The sequence below is a fragment of the Elaeis guineensis genome, chromosome 16, assembly GCF_000442705.2.
Source record: "Elaeis guineensis isolate ETL-2024a chromosome 16, EG11, whole genome shotgun sequence".
Taxonomy (NCBI): Eukaryota; Viridiplantae; Streptophyta; class Magnoliopsida; order Arecales; family Arecaceae; genus Elaeis; species Elaeis guineensis.
The window spans coordinates 5,520,272-5,543,230 of record NC_026008.2 but is presented as its reverse complement, the minus strand read 5'-3'; the positions used below and the strand labels follow the sequence as shown (position 1 = coordinate 5,543,230).

General features: G+C 49.7%; 1 protein-coding gene across 4 annotated transcripts in view; it reads right to left on the bottom strand.

The window, feature by feature from the left end:
• LOC105036158 (uncharacterized) overlaps positions 1-22,718 on the bottom strand; it is a 39,720-nt gene extending 17,002 nt beyond the window's left edge. For 3 of the 4 annotated variants that reach the window (XM_019847559.2, XM_073250008.1, XM_073250009.1), the window contains exon 1: positions 21,091-22,718. In XM_019847559.2, coding sequence (XP_019703118.2) covers positions 21,240-22,613 — 1,374 coding nt within the window. In that variant the 5' untranslated portion in view covers positions 22,614-22,718 and the 3' untranslated portion in view covers positions 21,091-21,239. Of the gene's footprint in view, positions 1-3,554; positions 3,999-21,090 lie in introns of all 4 variants that reach the window. The other variant, XM_073250007.1, reaches the window with a different exon arrangement.
• Positions 22,719-22,959: the final 241 nt, after the last annotated feature.

Here is a 22,959-nt window from a genome sequence, read left to right as displayed (position 1 = left end):
CGTCCGGAAGGCCTCCAGATGATCAACCGGGTCCGAAGTCCCGTCGTAGCTTTCGAACTGGGGAAGCTTGAAGTTTGGCGGGATCGGTTCCTGCATGATCATTTGGGAGAAGGGAGGGTCAGTGCAAATATCCTCACCATAAGCGGGGGGCGCGTGGCGGAGTTCTTCAATCCGCCGGTTCATCTCCTGGAGCCTCCGATCCAGGGAATTCTCTCGACTTCGAGTCTCGAGGGTCCTTTGGTAGAACGGGGGCAGGGATCTTCCAGGGGTGGAGTCGTGATCCGATTGAGGGCTCTCTACCCTCGGATTTATTTTCCCAGGAAGGACGGGGCGGCTGGCCCAGGTGGCCCGCCCCGCCGCCGGGTTCTGGCATTCCGGAGATGCCCCTTCCGGATGCGCCGACGCCTGCGGTTGCTGCTGCTGCATTGCTTGTACGGCTTCGACGAGGCCTCTGACCTGCTGTGCCAGCAAGTCAAATTGCTCCGTGCCGACCGCCGCCGCCGGAGGGGGAGGAGGAGGCTGAGAAACTGGAGGGGAGGCCGGAGCCTGAGATCTGGCCGCGGAGGCCGTGGACCGCCGGGTGGACGCCTTGCGCGGAGGCATCGAGTGTCGATCTCGCGGGGGAAGATTAGGAGTGGGTGACGGAGAGACGGTCGGGGACAGCTCCGTTGAACACTCCTTTAAGAACAAGGGTGCTGCGAAGACACAGGCCCTTCCTCTAGCGCCAATCCTGTTGGTGCAAAAATCTGCTTGCGCCGGAGAAGCTGGAGTTGGGGAAGCCGCGGTCGCCGCCGGGACCTGCAAAGGAAGTCTAAACCGGAGGTGGGGTTACTCCGGCAAGACCCTCCGACGCTCAAGTCAGTTCTCTGCCTCAACAAGAATGGAGTGCTCGAACGGAGAATTTAGCAGAGTTTTGAGATAAGAAATGAGCTTATAGAATAACGTATCTGGGTCCCCCTTTTATAGGCGGGGGAGGTAACGGATTGATGGCGACGTTTGTAACTGCCAGGTAGTGGGCCGCCCTTTGTCAGGAGGAATCTACTGCGAAGAGTAGTGGAGCGGAGCCGTGGCCATCACTGGGGCGTGCCACGTGTAATCTGCCGTGGGAAGTGGGATGCAGATGCTGCGGCGTCTTGCCAGCGGATGGGAGAATCGTGCGATATCTGCTGCAGGAGGTGGAGCAGGATCGCGGCCGTTTATCGTGGCCTGTCAGGCAGTAATGGAGCCGCGTGGGCGCGGGATCCGCCGCAGAGAGTGGAGCAGTGTTGCGACCGTTACTGCGGCCTGTCAGGGAGTGATGGAGCTGCGCGGAGTCCGCCGCAGGAAGTGGAGCAGGATCGTGGCCGTGATTGTGGCCTGGGAGTGCAGATCTGCTGGCTGAAGCTCGGCAGCGATTGAAGTTCGGCCCTCGTATGGATCCGGGCGGAGTCCTCCTTGCGATCGGGGTCGTGGGTGGAGCCCGGCTCCCGTGGGGGTCCGGACGGAGTCCGGACATAGTCTGTTTGCAGTTGATGTTGTTGGCAGAGTCCGGCTCCTGTAGGAGTCCGGACGGAGGCTACTGGCAGCTGTTGGAGCTGAGGACGAAGCTCGACTCCCGTAGGAGTCCGGGCGGAGTCTTCCTGCAATTAAAGTCAAAGGCGAAGTCCGGCTCCCGTAGGAGTCCGGACGAGACTTACCAGCGGTCGATGCTGAGGACGGAGCCCGGCTCCCGTAGGAGTCCGAGCGGAGTTGTCCTGTAGTCGATGTCGGCGGCGGAGCCCGGCTCCCGTAGGAGTCCGGGCGGAGCTGTCCCGCAGTCGATGTCGGCGGCGGAGCCCGGCTCCCGTAGGAGTCCGGGCGGAGCTGTCCCGCAGTCGATGTCGGCGGTGGAGCCCGGCTCCCGTAGGAGTCCGGGCGGAGCTGTCCTGTTCGTAGTCGATTCCGCTGAGGATTTCGGCTGTGGGTATTTTATACCCAACACCTAGTATTTTAGTTCTGAATAGAATAATCATGATCCTTCAATAAAACAAATAACATATAGGTTAGTCATGGATTCTGTGAGATCCGACTGGTTCAGCCAGCCCAAACCCAAACCAAATTTGGGGCCCACCTGTTAGGCGGTGCCCACCCATAACCCAAACCGAACAGGGGAAAATATCCCCTGTTCCACCACCTCCCACCCGTACTTTCTTTTTCTCTCTCCCGCATGTTGCCTCTTTCTTTCTCTCATACACGCACTCTCTCTTTCTCTCCCACATGCTCTCTCTCTCTCTTGTTTCCTATCTTCCTCTTCTTCTTCCTCCTCTTTTCTATTTTTCTCTTCTTGGGAATGGTTTGCTGTCCTGATTCTTCTCCTTATCCACGTGAGTAAACCCTAACCTCTCTTGACATTTAATCTGATTTAAATCTGGAATTGAATTATTATATTGGTTGGGGTAATAGGGGAAGAATATCAAGGGAAGATTGTTGCTGATTTTGGGACAGATTGAATTTGCCTATGGTAGTCCAGGATTTTTAATTCTTTAATAGCTAAATATTTCAATCTAAAAATTTAATTGAGGGTTATCAACTCATTGCTCAACCAATTCGCAAAATTTAAGAATTTTTGGATGTTATTTGGTAGGATAAATAAATCCTGAATTGGGACTGCTGTGCAGGGAACAGCAGTTAATCAAAAATCTAGATTTTAGAATTTTAAGGAATTCTATAGGTTATTGCAAGGGAATGACATGATACTGATTTCAAATATACTTGTGTGTTTCGGATTAATACGTTCTAAGGAGTATCGGTGAAGCACTAAATAACCTCTACTTAATCAAAGTAATTACATAAAATGATGGATATCTATTACTTGAGAGTGTTCATTGATTTAATTGATACCACATACTTTGAAAATTATGTCATTTGTTTGCTATACTGGTTATACTGAGCCAAGTATGAATCATAGAATTAGGAATATTTCAAGTTTTGAATGCTTATGGTGATTTGCAACTTGATAATCATAGATTTATTAGAATGATTTCTAATTGATAGAATTATGGAAAAGCTTGGTATAAATCTTTGGAATTTATGTTAGCAAATGTGAATACATTGATTTAGAAAATTATGTTGCATATGGATTATCAAAAATTTGCTGATTAGTCACTTTTACGAATTTTATATACTGATTCAAAATTTTATATGTTACAACTTATATATGTCATAATAATAATTGTATGAATTGAGTTTGTGTATACATACTGAACTCCTAGTCTATCTACTTTATGGATATTGCCAAACGGAGGTTATACGTTGGCAATTGATATTGATTGTTTCGAAATTTGGCACTATAGACTTACTCCACAGGGGTTAAATGCGGTACTATGCACCTACTGTTTGGTTTCGTTAGGTGTCATGCATGCAGATTTTTCAAAACTATTTTGAACACGTAGCGGAAGTTAGATTAAAAGTACTTTTAATCTACACATGCATAGATCTAATGTTACACCTACAGATCTATTTCATATGATGAAAAACAAGAAGAACATGCATCTGATTTTATAAATTAAAATTAATCTGATGATCGAATCACCTACCTGTAGCACTGATTTCCTTCTTCAGAACTAGAACTGAGGATGTCTAGAGGTTCCATTGAAAGACGCACACACGTCCGGCCTCTATCGATATCCATACGAGACTGAAACAGATCGAAAGCACCGAAAACCACTGAGGTGCTAGCTCTCCTTCAGATCTCTGCTTTGCTGGTTTGGATCTGATCTTCTTCTTCGACCATCGTAGAAGAAGATCCAAGAATCTACACGCGAACTGCCGTCATGCAGCACTGGAGGAACGTCGAGAAGTGATGGAGAACTCTTTCTCCTTCCCTTTTTCTCTTTTTTCTGATCTCTCCCTTGCTGATCTCTCTTTCTATATGGCCGATCAGAAAGGGAGGGTTTTGGACGTGTGGATCTGGGGAAGAGGAAGGGGGCGGCAGCACCCAGATGGATGAAGCTCCAATATTCAGAAGTGTAGCATATGCCCTAATGAGTAAAATAGTAGAAAGTGACCAGATGATAGAATCCCTTCAATGGCCATCAAAAATTCAGCGACTATTAGAAGAATTTTCAGATCTGGTTAGTGGTGACTTACCGCAAGGTATGCCACAGATGAGAGGCATTCAACATGCCATTGATTTGGTTCCAGATGCCTTTTTACCAAACCTACTAGCTTATAGAATGCCGTCTAAGCAACATGCTAAGATGCAAAGGCAAGTTGAGGAGTCGTTAGCCAAGAGTTTGGTGCATGAAAGCAAAAATCCATGTGCCTATCTAGCCTTGCTTGCACCAAAGAGGTATGGTCTTGGTGGATGTGCATGGACAGTCATGCTATTAATAAAATCACTATTAAATATAGATTTTTCATTCCTCACTTGAGTGATATGCTTGATCAACTAGCTGGTTCTACGGTATGTATGAAGATTGACTTAAAAAGTGGGTACCACCAAATCATATAAAGGATTGGTGACAAATGGAAGACGGTGTCCAAAACACCAGATGGTTTATACGGTGGTTAGTAATGTCATTTGGTCTCTCTAATGCACCGAGCACATTCATGTAAGTCATAACAGAGGTACTAAAATCTTTCTTAAACAAATTTGTTGTTATTTACTTTGATGATATCCTAATCTACAGTCAAGATGTGGAATAACACTTAGTTCATTTGTGGCAAGTTTTGGACGTACTCCAACAAGAGTAGCTTTTTATAAACTTGAAGAAGTGATGTTTGAGTGCCGTAAAGTGATGTTTCTAGGGTTCATTATTTTAGCTGAAGGTATTAAACATGATTCAGAGAAGGTGCATGCAATAAGGGAGTGGCCTATGCCATAAACCATTAAAGATGTTCAAAGCTTCCATAGGTTAGCATCATTTTATAGGTCCATCAAGAATTTCAGCTCCTTTATGAGTCATATAATTGAATGCTTGAAGGACAGTTTTAAGTAGTCAAAGTCAGCCCAAAAGGCTTTTGAACACATCAAAACTTTGATGACTAAAGTACTGATTCTTATATTACCAAATTTTAAGAAGTTATTAGTTGTGGAGTGTGATGCATCTCATGTTAAAATTGGAGCAGTTTTTAGTCAAGATGGAAAGCCCGTGGAGTTTTTCAGTGAGAAATTATCTAATGCTAAAAAACCTTATTCAACCTATGATTTGAAGTTTTATACTTTGGTGAGGATTATTCAACATTAGGAGCATTATTTGGTTTATCGAGAGTTTGTGGTTTATTTCAATCATCAAACCTTGAGGTTCTTAAGTTCTAAGAAGAAGCTTAATAAATGGCATGCCAAGTGGAGTTTTTATCTTGATGAATTCAATTTTCTATTGAAGTATAAGAGGAGTCCAATATTGTGGCAGATGCACTTAGGAGGCGACTTACCCTACTAATAGTATTGAATACTCAAATCACTAGTTTTGAAGAGCTAAAAAATCAGTATAAAACTTATCCATATTTCTACAAAATAATTGCTGATTTAAAAGGACCAGCAAGACTTCAGACTTTAACTTATCTCTTGTATAAAAGATATGGGATCTTTGAGGGAGCAGATTATTAGAAAACTTCATGGCAATAGTTTAGGAGGTCACTTTGATAGAGATAAGACCATGGCAATGGTGGCTGATTGCTATTGTTGGCCAAAAATATTTTGAGATACAGACAGGATGGTGAAAAGATATTCTACTTGTCAATTCGATAAACATCATTCATAAAATATAAGGTTGTACACTCCTTTACCTATACCAAAAGCACCATGGATTCACTTGAATATAGATTGTCTTAGAACTTTCAAAGATATCCAAGAGATATGATTCCATCTTTGTTGTGATGGATCGCTTCTCGAAGATGGCACATTTCATCCCTTGTTTCAAAACTTCGGATGCTACACACATTACTGATTTGTTTTTCAAAGAGGTAGTGAGACTACATGGTGTTCCTTCTTCCATTGTTTCTGATCGTGATATCAAATTTTTGGGATACTTTTGGAGGATTTTATGGAGGAAGATGGGAACTCAACTAAAATATTCTAGCACTTGTCATCCATAAACAGATGGACAAACCAAAACTATTAATCAGAGTTTGAAAAATATATTAAGATGTCTTGTGAAAAATCATGCTAAGAGTTAGGGCTTAATTATTTCTTAAGCCGAATTTGCTTGTAACAATTCAGTTAATAGAACAATCAAGAAGACATCATTTAAAGCTGCTTATGGACTCATGCCTCAACATGTGCTTGATTTAATTCCTTTGCCATTAGGAGCAAGAGTTAGTGATAATGGAGAGGCATTTGCGGATCATATTCGATGAGTTCATGAGGAGAGGAAGTAAAAGCTGCACTAAAACTAGCAATGAGACTTATGCGAATACAACCAATCAACATCGTCGTGTCAAGGAGTTTAAAGGAGACTTGGTCCTTGTGCGTTTAAGGCAAGAGAGATTTTCTAAAAGTACTTATCACAAACTCAAGTCAAGAAAGTTTGAGCCTTGCAAAGTATTGAAGAAAAGAAGCTCAAATACTTATTTAATTGAGCTACCATCGGATCTGCAGATCAGTTGATACAGCAAAAGAAGAGGACAACAGATATTGATAGATTATAGACTAGAAAAAAAAGGGTAGGAGTAAGAAACAATTAGGATTTGGGAAAATTTCAAAATTTTGAAGCTTATTGATGAAACAATGACAAAAGACGGCTGCAAACCTATGTTACAGTACTTAAATACTAAGATTACAAATGTTTCTTTTAATCACAATCCTAGATTAATTACTTAAAATCCTAGCCATTGAAAACTATTAAAATAAACCCTAAGCTATAGTTCTTATGAACGATAATGGCACTACAGTAATCTTTGAATAGCTCGCTACAGTAAAACAGCAATTAAAAAAATTAATATATTTAAAGTTTAATCCTAATCTCCTCATCATTCTCCTCGACTTGAAAAACTTGACTCCGATGAGAAAGCTTTCAAAATTTCAACATACATCCCTGGATCAATCTTCTTCAACTCATCCTCAGCAATCCCGGTACCCTCACTAACTGATTTATCCAACCACTTTACCATAAATCTTCTATATTGGTTGCCCTTTCGAGACTTGACTTCTTTGACATCCAAAACATCTTCAATAACCTCAACTGAACGCTTAGGATACTGCTGAATCAAATCTGAAACTTCAACCACTTTCCTATCAAAACCCTCAAAATGGATACAAATCTAGAACATTAAACATGGGACTGATCTGCAGATTTGATGGCAACTCAATTAACTAAGCATTTGAGCTTATTTTCTTCAACACTTTGCAAGACCCAAACTTTCCTGATTTGAGTTTGTGATAAGTACGTTTAAGAAACCTTTCTTGCTCAAATGCACAAGGACCAAGTCTCCTTTCTCAAATTTCTTGACACGACGATGTTGATTGGCTACATTCGCATAAATCTCATTGCTGATTTTTAGTGCAGCTTTTACCTCATGAATCTATCGAATGTGATCCGTAAATACCTCTCCACCGTCACTAATTCTTGCTCCTAATGGCAAAGAAATTAAATGAAGTGCTTATTGAGGCTTGAGTCCATAAGCAGCTTCAAATAGTGTCTTCTTGATTGTTATATTAAATGAATTGTTATAAATAAATTCGGCTTGAGGAAAAATCAAGTCCCAACTCTCAGCATGATTTCCCATAAGGCATCTCAACATATTTTCTAAACTCCAATTAACAGCTTTGGTTTATCCATCTATTTGTGGATGACAAGTACTGAAATATTTTAGTTAAGTTTCCATCTTCCTCCACAAAGTCCTCCAAAAACGTCCCACAAATTTGACATCACGATTAGAAACAATTGAAGAAGAAACACCATGTAATCTCATTATCTCTTTAAAAAAATAAATCAGCAAGGTGTATAGCATCCAAAATTTTGAAAAAAAAGGATGAAATGCACCATCTTCGAAAAGCAATCCACCATAACAAAGATGGAATCATATCTCTTGGATGTCTTTGGAAGTCCCAAGACAAAATCTATGCTCAAGTAAATCCAAGGTGCTTCCGATATAGGTAAAGGAGTGTATAACCCCGTACCTTGTAAATGATTTTTATCGAATTGACAAGCAAAACATCTTTTCACTACCCTATCCACATCTCGAAACATTCTTGACCAACAATAGTGATTAGCCACCATTGCCATGGTCTTATCTTTATCAAAGTGACCTTCTAAACTATTGCCATCAAGTTCTCTAATAATCTACTCCCTCAAAAATCCCTCTAGAATGCACAACTGATTGCCTTTAAAAAGATGTCCTTCATGCAAGCGATAAGGTAAAGTTTGAAGTCTTACCAACTCCTCTAAATCAATAATTATTTTGCAGAAATATGAATCAGTTTTATACTGATTTTTCAACTCTTCAAAACCAATAACTTGAGTACTTAGCACCATTAATAGGGTAGATTGCCTACTAAATGCATCTACCATAATATTGGACTCACCCATCTTATACTTCAATGAAAAACTGAATTCATCAAGCTAAGAACTTCGCTTTGCATACAATTTATTAAGCTTCTTCTTAGAACTTAAGAACCTCAAGGCTTAATAATCAGAATAAACCACAAACTCTTAATAAATCAAATAATGCTCCCAATGTTGAATAGCCCTCACTGAAGCATAAAACTCCAAATCATAAATCGAATAACGCCTTTTAGCATCAGATAATTTCTCACCAAAAAACTCTATAGGCTTTCCATCTTAACTAAGAACTGCTCCAATTCCAACATGAGATACATCACACTCTACAACAAATAACTTCTCAAAATCTGATAATGCAAGAATCAGTGCTTCAGTCAACAAAATTTTGATGTGTTCAAAAGCCTTTTAAGCTGACTTTGACCACTCAAAAATATCCTTCAAGCATTCAGTCACAGGACTCATGCTAGAGCTGAAATTCTTAATGAATCTCCTACAAAAGATGATGCTAACCCATGGAAGCTTTGAACATCTTTAATGGTTCTATGGTATATACGAAGATTGACTTGAAAAGCGGATACCGCCAAATCAAATTAAAGATTGGTGATTCAGGAGCTTAAAGTTAAATTTTAAATAGATTATTTATTTTAATTGTTGTTTTACTGTAGCGAGTTACTATTCATAGGTTACTATAGTGCCGTTACTATTCACGGATACTGTAGCTTAGAATTTATTTTAATAGTTTTCAATGGCTTGAATTTATAATAGTTAATCTAAGATTGAGATTAAAAAAAATATTTATAATCCTAATATTTAAGTGCTGTAACATAGATTTGTAGCCATCTTTTATCATTTTTTTATCAATAAGCTTCAGAATCTTGAGATTTTTTTAAACCCTAATTGTTCCTTCCTCAATTCTATCCTTTTTTCTAGCCTATAATCGGTCAAGACCTGTTGTCCTATCTTTTTACTGCATCATCAGCCCAGTGTTTAACATTTCAGATTTGTATCCATTTGAGGATTTTGATAGAGAAGTGGTTGAAGTTTTAGATCTGATTCAGCAATATCTTAAGGATACAATTGAGATTATTGAAGATGTTTTGGATGTTAAAGAAGTCAAGTCTCAAAAGGACAACCCATATAGAAGATTCTTGGTGAAGTGGTTGGGTAAACCAGTTAATAAGAGTAATTGAATTGTTGAAGATGAGTGAAAAAAAATTGATCCAGATATATATGTTGAAACTTGGAAAGTTTTCTCGTCAGAGTCGAGTTTTCCAAGCCAAGAAAAATGATGCAGGAGCCTAGAGTTAAATTTTAAATAGATTAAATTTTAAATAGATTATTTATTTTAATTATTATTTTACTGTAGCGAGTTACTGTTCATGGGTATTGTAGCTTAGGATTTATTTTAAAAGCTTTCAATAGTTAGAATTCAAAGTAGTTAATCTAGGATTGGGATTAAAAGAAACATTTATAATCCTAGTATTTAAGTGCTGTAACGTAGGTTTACAGTCGTTTTTTATCATTTTTTCATCAATAAGCTTCAGAATCTTGAGGTTTCCCTAAAACCCTAATTATTCTTTCTTTAATCTTATCCTTTTTTTTCTAGTGTATAATCTATCTGTTGGTGCAAAAATCCGCTTGCGCCGGAGAAGCTGGAGTCGAGGGAGTCGCGGTCGCCGCCGGGACCTGCCAAAAGAAGTCTCAACCGGAGGTGGGGTTGCTCCGGCAAGACCCTCCGACGCTCAAGTCAGTTCTCTGCCTCAACAAGAATGGAGTGCTCGAACGAAAATTTTAGCAGAGTTTGTAGGTAAAAATGAGAGCTTAGAGCTTAACGTATCTGGGGCTCCCTCTTTTATAGGCGGAGGGAGCAACAGACTGATAGCGATGTTTGTAACCGTCTGGTCGTGGGCTGCCCAGGATCAGGCGGAGTTTGTTGCGAAGAGTAGTGGGGTAGACCCGTGGCTATCACCAAAGCGCGCCACGTGGAGTCTGCCGCAGGAAGTGGAGCGGCGTCCGTTGTCGCGACTTGCCAGAGGGTGGAAGAATCGTGCGGTATCCGTCGCAGGAAGTGGAGCAGGATCGTTGGCATCATAACGGTCTGCCAGGGAATAATGGGGCCGCGCGGAATCCGTCGCAGGAAGTGGAGCAGGATCATGGCCGTTGCTGCGTCACGCCAGGGAGTGCAGACCTGTCGGCTGAAGCTCGGCTGGAGTGTCTAGCGGCGAGGGATGGTTGGCTATCCATTTGAGAGGAGCCCGGAATCAGGCTCCCGTAAGAGTCCGGACGAAGTCTTCCTTTAGCCGGAGTCAGGGACGAGGCCCGGCTCCCGTAGGGGTCTGGGCGGAGTCTTCCTGCAATCAAAGTCAGGGACGAAGTCCGGCTCCCGTAGGAGTCCGGACGAAGCTTACCAGCGGTTGAAGTTGGAGACGGAGCCCGACTCCCGTAGGAGTCCGGGCGGAGTCTTCCTTGCAGTCGAAGTTGGAGACGAACCCGGCTCCCGTAGGAGTCCGGGCGGAGTCTTCCTTGCCGTTGGAGTTGGTGACGGAGCCCGGCTCCCGTAGGAGTCCGGGCGGAGTCTGCTTGCAATTGAAGCTGGTGACGGAGCCCGGCTCCAGTAGGAGTCTGGGCGGAGTCTGCTTGCGGTCGGAGTCGTAGGCGGAGTCCGGCTCCCGTAGGAGTCCGGACGAGGTCTGTCTGCAGCCGGAGTCGGGGACGAGGCCTGGCTCTCGTAGGGGTCCGGGCGAAGTCTTCCTGCAATTAAAGTCAGGGGCGAAGTCCGGCTCCCGTAGGAGTCCGGACGAAGCTTACCAGCCGTTGGAGTTAGTGACGGAGCCCGGCTCCCGTAGGAGTCCTCACGGAGTCTGCTTGCAGTTGAAGCTGGTGACGGACCCTGCTCCCGTAGGAGTCCGGGTGGAGTCTGCTTGCAATTGAAGTTGGTGACGCAGCCCGGCTCCTGTAGGAGTCCGGGCGGAGTCTGTTTGCGGTCGGAGTTGTGGGCGGAGTCCGGCTCCCGTAAGAGTCCGGACGAGGTCTGTCTGCAGCCGGAGTCGGGGACGAGGTCCGGCTCCCATAGGGGTCCGGGCGGAGTCTTCCTGCAATTAAAGTCAGGGGCGAAGTCCGGCTCCCGCAGGAGTCCGGACGAAGCTTACCAACCGTTGGAGTTGGTGACGGAGCCCGGCTCCCGTAGGAGTCCGGGCGGAGTCTGCTTGCAGCTGAAGCTGGTGACGGAGCCCGGCTCCCATAGGAGTCCGGGCGGAGTCTTCTTTGCAGTCGGAGTTGGAGACGGGCCCGGCTCCCGTAGGAGTCCGGGCGGAGTCTTCCTTGCCGTCGGAGTTGTGGGCGAAGTCCGACTCCCGTAAGAGTCCAGACGAGGTCTGTCTGCAGTCGGAGTCGGGGACGAGGCCCGACTCCCGTAGGGGTCCGGGCGGAGCCTTCCTGCAATTAAAGTCAGGGGCAAAGTCCAGCTCCCGTAGGAGTCCGGACGAAGCTTACCAAACGTTGGAGTTGGTGACGGAGCCCAGCTCCCGTAGGAGTCCGGGCGGAGTCTGCTTGCAGCTGAAGCTGGTGACGAAGCCCGGCTCCCGTAGGAGTCCGGGCGGAGTCTTCTTTGCAGTCGGAGTTGGAGACGGGCCCGGCTCCCGTAGGAGTCCGGGCGGAGTCTTCCTTGCCGTCGGAGTTGTGGGCGGAGTCTGGCTCCCGTAGGAGTCCGGACGAGGTCTGTCTGCAGCCGGAGTCGGGGACGAGGCCCGGCTCCCATAGGGGTCCGGGCGGAGCCTTCCTGCAATTAAAGTCAGGGGCGAAGTCCGGTTCCCGTAAGAGTCCGGACGAAGCTTACCAGCCGTTGGAGTTGGTGACGGAGCCCGGCTCCCGTAGGAGTCCGGACGGAGTCTGCTTGCAGTTGAAGCTGGTGACAGAGCCCGGCTCCCGTAGGAGTCCGGGCAGAGTCTGCTTGCAGTTGAAGTTGGTGACGAAGCCCGGCTCCTGTAGGAGTCCGGGCGGAGTCTGCTTGCGGTCGGAGTTGTGGGCGGAGTCCGGCTCCCGTAGGAGTCCGGACGAGGTCTGTCTGCAGCCGGAGTCGGGGACGAGGCCCGACTCCCGTAGGGGTCCGGGCGGAGCCTTCCTGCAATTAAAGTCAGGGGCGAGTCCGGCTCCCGTAGGAGTCCGGACGAAGCTTACCAGCCGTTGGAGTTGGTGACGGAGCCCGGCTCCCGTAGGAGTCCGAGAGGAGTCTGCTTGCAGTTGAAGCTGGTGACGGAGCCCAGCTCCAGTAGGAGTCCGGACGGAGTCTGCTTGCGGTCGGAGTTGGAGGCGAGTCCGGCTCCCGTAGGAGTCCGGACGGAGTCTGCTTCGCCGTTGGAGTTGGTGACGGAGCCCGACTCCCGTAGGAGTCCGGGCAGAATCTTCCTTGCAGCCGGAGTTGGAGGCGAGCCCGGCTCCCGTAGGAGTCCGGGCGGAGTCTGCTTCGCCGTTGGAGTTGGAGACGACTCGTGAGGGTCAATCCCGTTGAGAACTTCGGCTAAGGATATTTTATACCCAACACCAGTCCCCCTACTTCCGAGTTTGAATTTCGAATAAAGTACAGAGAGGTTTGCACAGCCGAAGTTGTCCCCTTGAACCCTGTGTACGACCGCCTCCAGATATTTTGGCATTAAATGTGCGCGTGCTGAAGTCTTTTCGAATCGGGACGATACGAAAGGACCCTTCGAAATTCCCGCTGGTACACTGGCCCAGGTACGACGCAATAATGGCCCTGCCAACCGTCAGCTGCTTTCAGCCGCCTGCCGTGGTGAGTGGGACACGTGTCGAGCGCGGGCCGGCCTAGGGGGATTCGCGATCATTATGGCACCGGATCCCAGGGTCTATTTAAACCCGTCCTTCCGCCTTTAGGGGTCCTATTCCGCTTCAGAATTCTAGCGGTATCTGCCCTTTCTTCGAGAGCCCCGTTTCTCTTGGCGTCTTCTTGGGCTGTAGGCGTCCTTCGAGTCGTCCCTGTCCTCGCCCCTCTGCATGCCTCAGAGCGATCTAGGTTGGTCCCAGAACCTTCGTCTTTCTTCCCGCCACTTAGGGGCCCTTTCTTTGCCCTTTTTTTTTTTTTGTATTCCTTTGAGTCAGCCTCCTGTGATCTCTCACCCTTCGTCCTGCCCGTTTTCTTCGGGATCATCAGGATCTTCATTTGAAGGTATTCGAAATGTCTTCCGATACTTCCGCCTCCGGCGGTTCCGGGAGTTCTTCCGCCTCAACCCCTCAGGTCTCCCGTTCTGTAGATGAACCCGTACCTGAGACGGGGCCTCGTCCGATTTTTGCGCCGGGCGTCATTCCCTGCTCTTTGACTCCGGATGAACTCTTTCTGATAAGGGTTCAGTACGGAGTTCCTCCGGAGTATGACCTGGAGCTTCCCCGCCCCTCCGACCGGGCGAGCACTCCTCCATCCGGTCGCTTTTGCCTGTATCAGGAGGCGTTCCGTGCCGGGCTCCGACTTCCGCTTCCGTCCTTTGTTGTCGCCCTCTTCCGCTTTTTAGATATCTCTTTGGCTTCAGTTGCTCCGAATTCTTTTAGGTTTTTGATAGGGTCTCTCTCCCTTTGCCACGTAGTCAAGGTCCAACCGTCCCTCTCTCTGTTTAGGCATTTTTATACCTTCAAGCGCCATCCTTCGACGAAGGACTGGTGGTATTTCTCCCCTCAGTTCGGCAAGAAGGGGTTGCTGAAAGGTGCCCCCTCTTCGATCCACAACAGGAAGGGAAAATACCTCTTCGTCTACTGCCCGACCCTGAGGCTGGGCCTGCCCCCTTGGGGCCCTCTAAGGGATTCTGATGAACTCCAGTCTCTAAGAGGAACCGTTGAAGGGATTTCTGTCGCCCTCGGGGAAAGGACGATCGAGCTGCAGCAACTGAAGATCCAACTGGCGTACGAGCAGCGGGCCGTCGTGGACGCGGAGGCGGAGTCTGAGGTCCTGAGAAAGAGGCGTCGAGAGGTGGAGGCCGAAAGCCAGCGACTTCGTCGGGCGCTCCAAGACGCGCTGCTGAAAAAGGGAGAGCTAGAAGAAGAAATTGAGAATCTGAGGCAGTCCTGGATGAAGGATGGAGCAGATAATTCTAGGTCGGAAGGGGCAGAGCTTCCCTAGGGCTCTTTTTGGCCTTCTGTCTTTTCATGTATACGCTTTCCCTTTTGTTGTTTTGTTTTTCTTCCTTTGGCCTTCTGGGCTTTGTGGTGTATATTTCGCAAATGGAATGAAAAGGAGATTTTGTGTTACCTCGTCTGCATATTGTATTAAATTGTCGTCCGCCGGACTTCTTTTGTCGCTCGACTTGTTCGATGTTGACGTCGTTTGGAGGTGCCCAGTCATCGAGGTGCTGGTTTGCTTTCCTTGGTGGTCTGAACTCCGCACTACTTCGGAGGTGCCGCCGCCTTCTAGACCTGTGTCGAGAGCCTTCTTAGAGGCCGGGGGTGTTTGGTAGGAACTTCCAGTCTTCGTTGAGACGGGGTTCCTTACGTCTTTGGCGTAGTTTGTCCTTCATCTGTTCCCGTCGTAGTTCGTCGCTCTTCCTTTTTAATTTCCCTCCTCTTTTCAGAGGGCCCTCCCCTTGCTTTTTGCGGGGTTGCGTAGGAGTATGAAGGTGCCGCTGAGGGGCCTTTCCCCTTCATTTGATCTTGTTGGGCGGCCGGGTTTCGTCACCGTCCGGACGAGGTTCTCCTCCTGTTCCCAACGGGAACGTGGGGGCACATAAGGGCCATCGCAAGGGTCTCTCCCCTCATCCGATCTAGAAGAACCGGACCTTTGACTTTGCTCATGTCAGGACGAGGTTCTCCTCCTGTTCCCGACATGGCTGTGGGGGCACATTAGGGCGTTGTAAGGCCTCTCCCCCCATCCGGTCTAAAAGAACCGGACCTTTGACTTTGCTCATGTCAGGACGAGGTTCTCCTCCTGTTCCTGACATGGCCGTGGGGGCACATTAGGGCGTTGTAAGGCCTCTCTCCCCATCCGGTCTAAAAGAACCGGGCCTTTGACTTTGCTCATGTCAAGACAAGGTTCTCCTCCTGTTCCTGACATGGCTGTGGGGGCACATCAGGGCATTGTAAGGCCTCTCCCCCCATCCGATCTAAAAGAACCGGGCCTTTGACTTTGCTCATGTCAGGACGAGGTTTTCCTCCTATTTCTGATATGGCCGTGGGGGCGCATTAGGGCGTTGTAAGGCCTCTCCCCCAATCCGATTTTAAGATAATCAGACCTTCATTTTAGTTATGTTAGGATGAGGTTCCCCTTCCGTTCCTAACATAACCTTGTTTTAATTGTTTGAAGGGATTATCCCCAGTCGTAACAAATCCATTTCAAATGGGAGGAGCATGCGAAGTCGAAAGGAATTTAGATTCAGGGCAAAGTCGTAAGCGATACATTTACAGGTTTCCCGAGTTCCATGGTCGTGGAAGGTCTGCTCCTCCTTGAGGCCCTCCGGCGATGGAGTCGATGGTCCCAATTGGAGGCCGATCTCCGGGCTGCTCCTCCCTCCTTGGCGGTTCAGGTAGCGGCAGGACCCTTGGCCGATCTTCTCTACCCTCAGACCGGCGTCGGATGAATCTGTCGAGTCGACCTCGCTGGATGAGCTCCTCGATCTCGTCTCGAAGCTGGATGCATTCCTCCGTGTCGTGGCCGTAGTCGCGATGATAGAGACAGAACTTGTTGGGGTTACGCTTCCCGGGATGTGTGCGCATCCTCTCTAGCCTAGGGAGCTGCTCCCTGACCTCCATCAGTACCTGGGTCTTCGAAGTATTGAGGGGGGCGTAGTTGCGGAATCTTCCCGGTGAAGAACCCCGCCGAACCCCGCGGTCCGGACTTCTCTGCCTGCGTACCCAGGGCGGAGTATGGGCACGCTTGTGCCCAGGAGGGGATCGAGAACGCGGCCGAGCTTCTCTCGACCTTTTTTCGACTGCGGGCTTACTCGAGTCTCCCGCCTGCCGCTCTCTCGCGGTCTCCTCATCCTTCATTTTGAAGGCTTCTTTCGTTCGGGCGTACCCTTCAGCCCGAGCCAACAAATCAGCAAAATCCCTGGGGTACTTTTTCTCCAGGGAGAACAAAAGATCATTCTTCTGAAGGCCGCCCTTCAGAGTGGCCATTGCGACTGATTGGTCCAAATTCCAGACCTCCAGCGCTGCGACGTTGAAGCGGTTGATGTAGGCCCGAATGGACTCCCCTTCCCTCTGCTTGATATTGATGAGGGACTCCGAACCCTTCCGGGGCCACCGGCTGCTGACAAAATAGGCCACGAATTGGTGGCTCATCTGATCGAAGGAAAAGATGGTACCCGGCTTCAGCACCGAGTACCAGTTTCTCGCCGCTCCTTTCAAGGTGGATGAAAAGGCTCGGCATAGAATGGCGTCGGAAGCGCCATGAAGCAGCATCATCGTCCGGAAGGCTTCCAGATGATCCACTGGGTCCAAAGTCCCGTCGTAGCTTTCGAACTGGGGGAGCTTGAAGTTTGGCGGGATCGGTTCCTGCATGATCATTTGAGAAAATGGAGGGTCAGTGCAAATATCCTCACCATAAGCGGGGGGAGCGTGGCGGAGTTCTTCGATCCGTCGGTTCATCTCTTGGAGTCTCCGGTCCAGGAAATCCTCTCGACTGCGGGTCTCGAGGGTCCTCTGGCAGAATGGGGGCAGGGATCTTCCAAGGGTGGAGTCGTGATCCGATTGAGGGCTCTCCACCCTCGGATTTGTCTTCCCAAGAAAGACGAGACGGCTGGTCCAAGTGGCCCGCCCCACCGTCGGATTCTGGTGTTCCGGTGACACCCTTTCCAGGCGCACTGATGCCTGTGGCTGCTGCTGCTGCATGGCCTGCACAGCTTCAGTGAGGCCTCTGACCTGCTGCGCTAGCAGGTCAAACTGCTCCGTGCCGACCGCCGTCGTTGGAGGAGGAGGAGGAGGTTGGGAAATAGGAGGTGAGGCTGGAGCCTGAGATCTGGCCGCGGAGGCCGTGGATCGTCGCGTGGACGCCTTGCGGGGAGGCATTGAGCAAAGACCAAGTGGAGGAAGGAGGAGAGGACGCCGGAAAAGATGCTCGGGGGCGGTCCCGTCGAGCGCTCCTTTAAGAACAAGGGTACCGCGAAGGTTCAGCCCTCCTTCTAGCGCCAATACTGTTGGTGCAAAAATCCACTTGCGCCGGAGAAGCTGGAGTCAAGGGAGTCGCGGTCGCCGCCGGGACCTGCAAAAGAAGTCTCAACCGGAGGTGGGGTTGCTCCGGCAAGACCCTCCGACGCTCAAATCAGTTCTCTGCCTCAACAAGAATGGAGTGCTCGAACGGAAATTTTAGCAGAGTTTCTAGGTAAAAATGAGAGCTTAGAGCTTAACGTATCTGGGGCTCCCCCTTTTATAAGCGGAGGGAGCAACAGACTGATAGCGATGTTTGTAACCGTCTGGTCGTGGGCTGTCCAGGGTCAGGCGGAGTTTGTTGCGAAGAGTAGTGGGGTAGACCCGTGGCTATCACCGAAGCGCGCCACGTGGAGTCTGCCGCAGGAAGTGGAGCGGCGTCCGTTGTCGCAACTTGCCAGAGGGTGGAAGAATCGCGCGGTATCCGTCGCAGGAAGTGGAGCAGGATCGTGGGCATCATAGCGGTCTGCCAGGGAATAATGGGGCCGTGCGGAATCCGTCGCAGAAAGTGGAGCAGGATCGTGGGCATCATAACGGTCTGCCAGGGAATAATGGGGCCATGCGGAATCCGTCGCAGGAAGTGGAGCAGGATCGTGGCCGTTGCTGCGTCACGCCAGGGAGTGCAGACCTGTCGGCTGAAGCTCGGCTGGAGTGTCTGGCGGCGAGGGATGGTTGGCTATCCATTTGAGAGGAGCCCGAAATCCGGCTCCCGTAAGAGTCCGAACGAAGTCTTCCTTTAGTCGGAGTCAGGAACGAGGCCCGACTCCCGTAGGGGTCTGGACGGAGTCATCCTGCAATCAAAGTCAAGGGCGAAGTCCGGCTCCCATAGGAGTCCGGACGAAGCTTACCAGCGGTTGAAGTTGGTGACGGAGCCCGGCTCCCGTAGGAGTCCGGGCGGAGTCTTCCTTGCAGTCGGAGTTGGAGACGAGCCCGGCTCCCGTAGAAGTCTGAGCGAAGTCTTCCTTGCCGTTGGAGTTGGTGACGGAGCCCGGTTCCTGTAGGAGTCCGGGCGGAGTCTGCTTGCAGTTGAAGCTGGTGACGGAGCCTGGCTCCAGTAGGAGTCCGGGCGAAGTCTGCTTGCAGTCGGAGTCATGGGCGGAGTCCGGCTCCCGTAGGAGTCCGGACGAGGTCTGTCTGCAGCCGGAGTCGGGGACGAGGCCTGGCTCCCGTAGGGATCCGGGCGGAGTCTTCCTGCAATTAAAGTCAGGGGCGAAGTCCGGCTCCCGTAGGAGTCCGGACGAAGCTTACCAGTCGTTGGAATTGGTGACGGAGCCCGGCTCCCGTAGGAGTCCGGGCGGAGTCTGCTTGCAGTTGAAGCTGGTGACGGAGCCCGGCTCCCGTAGGAGTCCGGGCGGAGTCTGCTTGCAGTTGAAGTTGGTGACGGAGCCCGGCTCCTGTAGGAGTCCGGGTGGAGTCTGCTTGCGGTCGGAGTTGTGGGCGGAGTCCGGCTCCCGTAGGAGTCCGGACGAGGTCTGTCTGCAGCCGGAGTTGGAGACGAGGCCCGGCTCCCGTAGGGGTCCGGGCGGAGTCTTCCTGCAATTAAAGTCAGGGGCGAAGTCCGACTCCCGCAGGAGTCCGGACGAAGCTTACCAGCCGTTAGAGTTGGTGACGGAGCCCGGCTCCCGTAGGAGTCCGGGCGGAGTCTGCTTGCAGCTGAAGCTGGTGACGGAGCCCGGCTCCCGTAGGAGTCCGGGCGGAGTCTTCTTTGCAGTCGGAGTTGGAGACGGGCCCGGCTCCCGTAGGAGTCCGGGCGGAGTCTTCCTTGCCGTCGGAGTTGTGGGCGGAGTCCGGACGAGGTCTGTCTGCAGCCGGAGTCGGGGACGAGGCCCTGCTCCCGTAGGGGTCCGGGCAGAGCCTTCCTGCAATTAAAGTCAGGGGCGAAGTCCGGCTCCCATAGGAGTCCGGACGAAGCTTACCAGCCGTTGGAGTTGGTGACGGAGCCCGGCTCCCGTAGGAGTCCGGGCGGAGTCTTCTTTGCAGTCGGAGTTGGAGACGGGCCCAGCTCCCGTAGGAGTCCGGGCGGAGTCTTCCTTGCCGTCGGAGTTGTGGGCGTAGTCCGGCTCCCGTAGGAGTCCGGACGAGGTCTGTCTGCAGCCGGAGTCGGGGACGAGGCCCGGCTCCCGTAGGGGTCCGGGCGGAGCCTTCCTGCAATTAAAGTCAGGGGCGAAGTCCGGCTCCCGTAGGAGTCCAGACGAAGCTTACCAGCCGTTGGAGTTGGTGACGGAGCCCGGCTCCCGTAGGAGTCCGGGTGGAGTCTGCTTGCAGTTGAAGCTGGTGATGGAGCCCGGCTCCCGTAGGAGTCCGGACGGAGTCTGCTTGCAGTTGAAGTTGGTGACGGAGCCCGGCTCCCGTAGGAGTCCGGGCGGAGTCTGCTTGCGGTCGGAGTTGTGGGCGGAGTCCGGCTCCCGTAGGAGTCCGGACGAGGTCCGTCTGCAGCCGGAGTCGGGGACGAGGCCCGGCTCCCGTAGGGGTCCGGGCGGAGCCTTCCTGCAATTAAAGTCAGGGGCGAAGTCCGGCTCCCGTAGGAGTCCGGACGAAACTTACCAGCCGTTGGAGTTGGTGACGGAGCCCAGCTCCCGTAGGAGTCCGGGAGGAGTCTGCTTGCAGTTGAAGCTGGTGACGGAGCCCGGCTCCAGTAGGAGTCCGGGCGGAGTCTGCTTGCGGTCGGAGTTGGAGGCGAGCCTTGCTCCCGTAGGAGTCCGGGCCGAGTCTGCTTCGCCGTTGGAGTTGGTGACGGAGCCGGGCTCCCGTAGGAGTCCGGGCGGAATCTTCCTTGCAACCGGAGTTGGAGGCGAGCCCGGCTCCCGTAGGAGTCCGGACGGAGTCTGCTTCACCGTTGGAGTTGGAGACGACTCGTGAGGGTCAATCCCGTTGAGAACTTCGGCTGAAGATATTTTATACCCAACACTATCAATACCGGTTCTCCTCTCCTTTTACTGCATCAAATTCACTATTAGAATTGTGTCCCTAAATGGAATTCTTGATGTGCAATAATTAACACCAGTAATCCTTTTTTCATACATGAAAACTACTTGGTAGTTTCTTTGCTTACCATTAGTTATATATACTAGAAACACAAGAACCACCTTAATGGCAGAAAGAAAATTTGAGCAACATTTTCAATGCATCTGATTTTGTTTACAAGATACTTACAAAATTCCTAGCACGATATTATACTAATTATTTGGACAAGTCATTTTCCGAGATATGTCTGTACATGCACGCACATTCAGAATACATTTCAAACCAGTTTTTGGTTATTTCCAACCTATAACCACAAAAAATGAGTCACTTGTGAGGTTTTAACTGTTTCCTTTTAATTCAGAATCATCAAAATCAAACTGCAAGGAAGATTTTCAGAAAAAAATAATATTGGAAATAAAAAACAAAGACTAGCTTAGAGTTTGCTTGATTAGCTGACACAATACGTAGTTCACACCTTAAAAATACCTTATAACTGTCAGAAAGAACTAGTGATGCAGATATGTACCTCGATACTGCCTTCCATTTGTTGTCTCCTCATTTCAGCTAAACCACAAGATCCATTTTTGAAAATTGAAGAAATTCCACTTTAGAGTTCCTGGTGTATCCCATGCTTTTTTTCCTCCAACTGACATCATGCACTGAAGACCAAAAGGTTCACCAACAACGATCTCTCTGCAAATTTCTCATGCAAAACCTCCTGATCATATACTCCTCCAAGGCACCACCTAATTGCACGATCTTTGTGCACCTTCGCCACTCTTCCTCCTTCACCACTTTCAGAACAGCCGCCTCCAACTTCTCTCTATCCTCATCACAAACTCCTGCCACTATCAAATCCCAAGTATCCACGTGCGGCGCCACCCCCTGCCTCAGCATTCCCTCCAAGACCCGGCAAGCCTCATCTACCTTCCCCACACCACAGAACCCTTTAATCAGAGCATGGAAGACTGAGAAGTGCGGCACAAGCCCCCTTCCCATCATGTCCTCCAAATACCCATTGGCCTGCTCAAACAGGCCCCGAGAGGACAACCCATGAACCAATATTGCGTACGACACAAGATTCGGCAAGCAGCCAAAATTTTTGGGCATATCCTCGATCACCTTGCAGGCGTCGAGCGGCCGCCCCTCCCTGCAGAACCCGATGATGACCGTGTTGTAGTGAACGATGTCGGGGTTGCATCCCCTCACCTTCATGCGGCACAGCAGCTTGTAGGCCTCACGGAGCTTCTTCTTACGGCAGAGACTGTTGAGGAGCGTAGTGTATGTGAGCGCATCAGGAACGAAGCCCTTGTTGAGCATGTCGTCGAGGAGGCTGATGGCGGTGCCAACCTGGCTCTTCCGGCAGAGACCCTGCATGAGGATCCGATAGGAGGCGACGTCGGGAGTGAGACCAACAGCAAAGATGCGGTTAAAGAGGGAGTAGGCGACGCTAAGCTTGCCAACGCGGCAGAAGGCGAACATGAGGACATTGAACGAACGGGTGGTGGGCGTGACACCAAGGGAGGAGGCGGACTTGAGGAGGGAGAGGGCGGCGGGCAGGGAGGAGGGGTGGGTGGCGAGGGCGGACAGGAGGCGGTTGAATAGCTTGGGGCAAGGGGGGGAGGAGGAGAGGAGGAGGCGGCGGAAGGCGGAGAGGGCGAGGTCGGGGCGGGAGACGCGGGAGAAAGTGTGGAAGAGGGAGGAGAGAAGAGCGGGGGAGGGGGAGGGGAGGTGGCGGAGGAACGAGAGGGCGGCGGAGAAGTGGCGGGCGCGGGCGAGCTTGAGGATGAGAGTGTGGAGGGAGGAGCGACGGAGGAGATCAGGGCGGAGGGACGAGGCCACGTCGTAGATCTCCTTCGCGAGGAGGGGATCCGACTGGGCGGCGATCAGCTTCTGGATGCGGGCGGCGGAGCCGATCGACGGCGGTGGTGGAGGCGGTGAGCGGAAGGAGGTGGTAGCGGTGGCGGTGGTGGTGGTGGGGCGGTAAAGGGAAGGGAGGGGGACGATCGGCGGGTTTTTGCCGGGAAAGGAGAGTAGAGGAGGAGCCATTTCGCTGCACTAACTTGCCAGACGGAGGACCGAAAGAGCTGGATCGGCAAGGGAGAGAGAGAAACAGCTGTCAGGCCGAGGACAGAAAGCATGGGAGAATGACAAACTGATTTAGTTGGAGGTTTTAAATGGGAGAGATTGGCAAATAGCATTTCTACGGCGATCAATCAATCCACATAGGACATAGAAATCTCACTTGTCAATAAATTAAAAATAAATAAAATATTTTTCTTTCAAAATATTATTAATTTTACTTACTTATATTTTTTTCTTTCTATTATTAATTTATTTAAAATATAGATAATATTTTATATAATTTTTTAAAAATAAGTCTAATATATCAAAA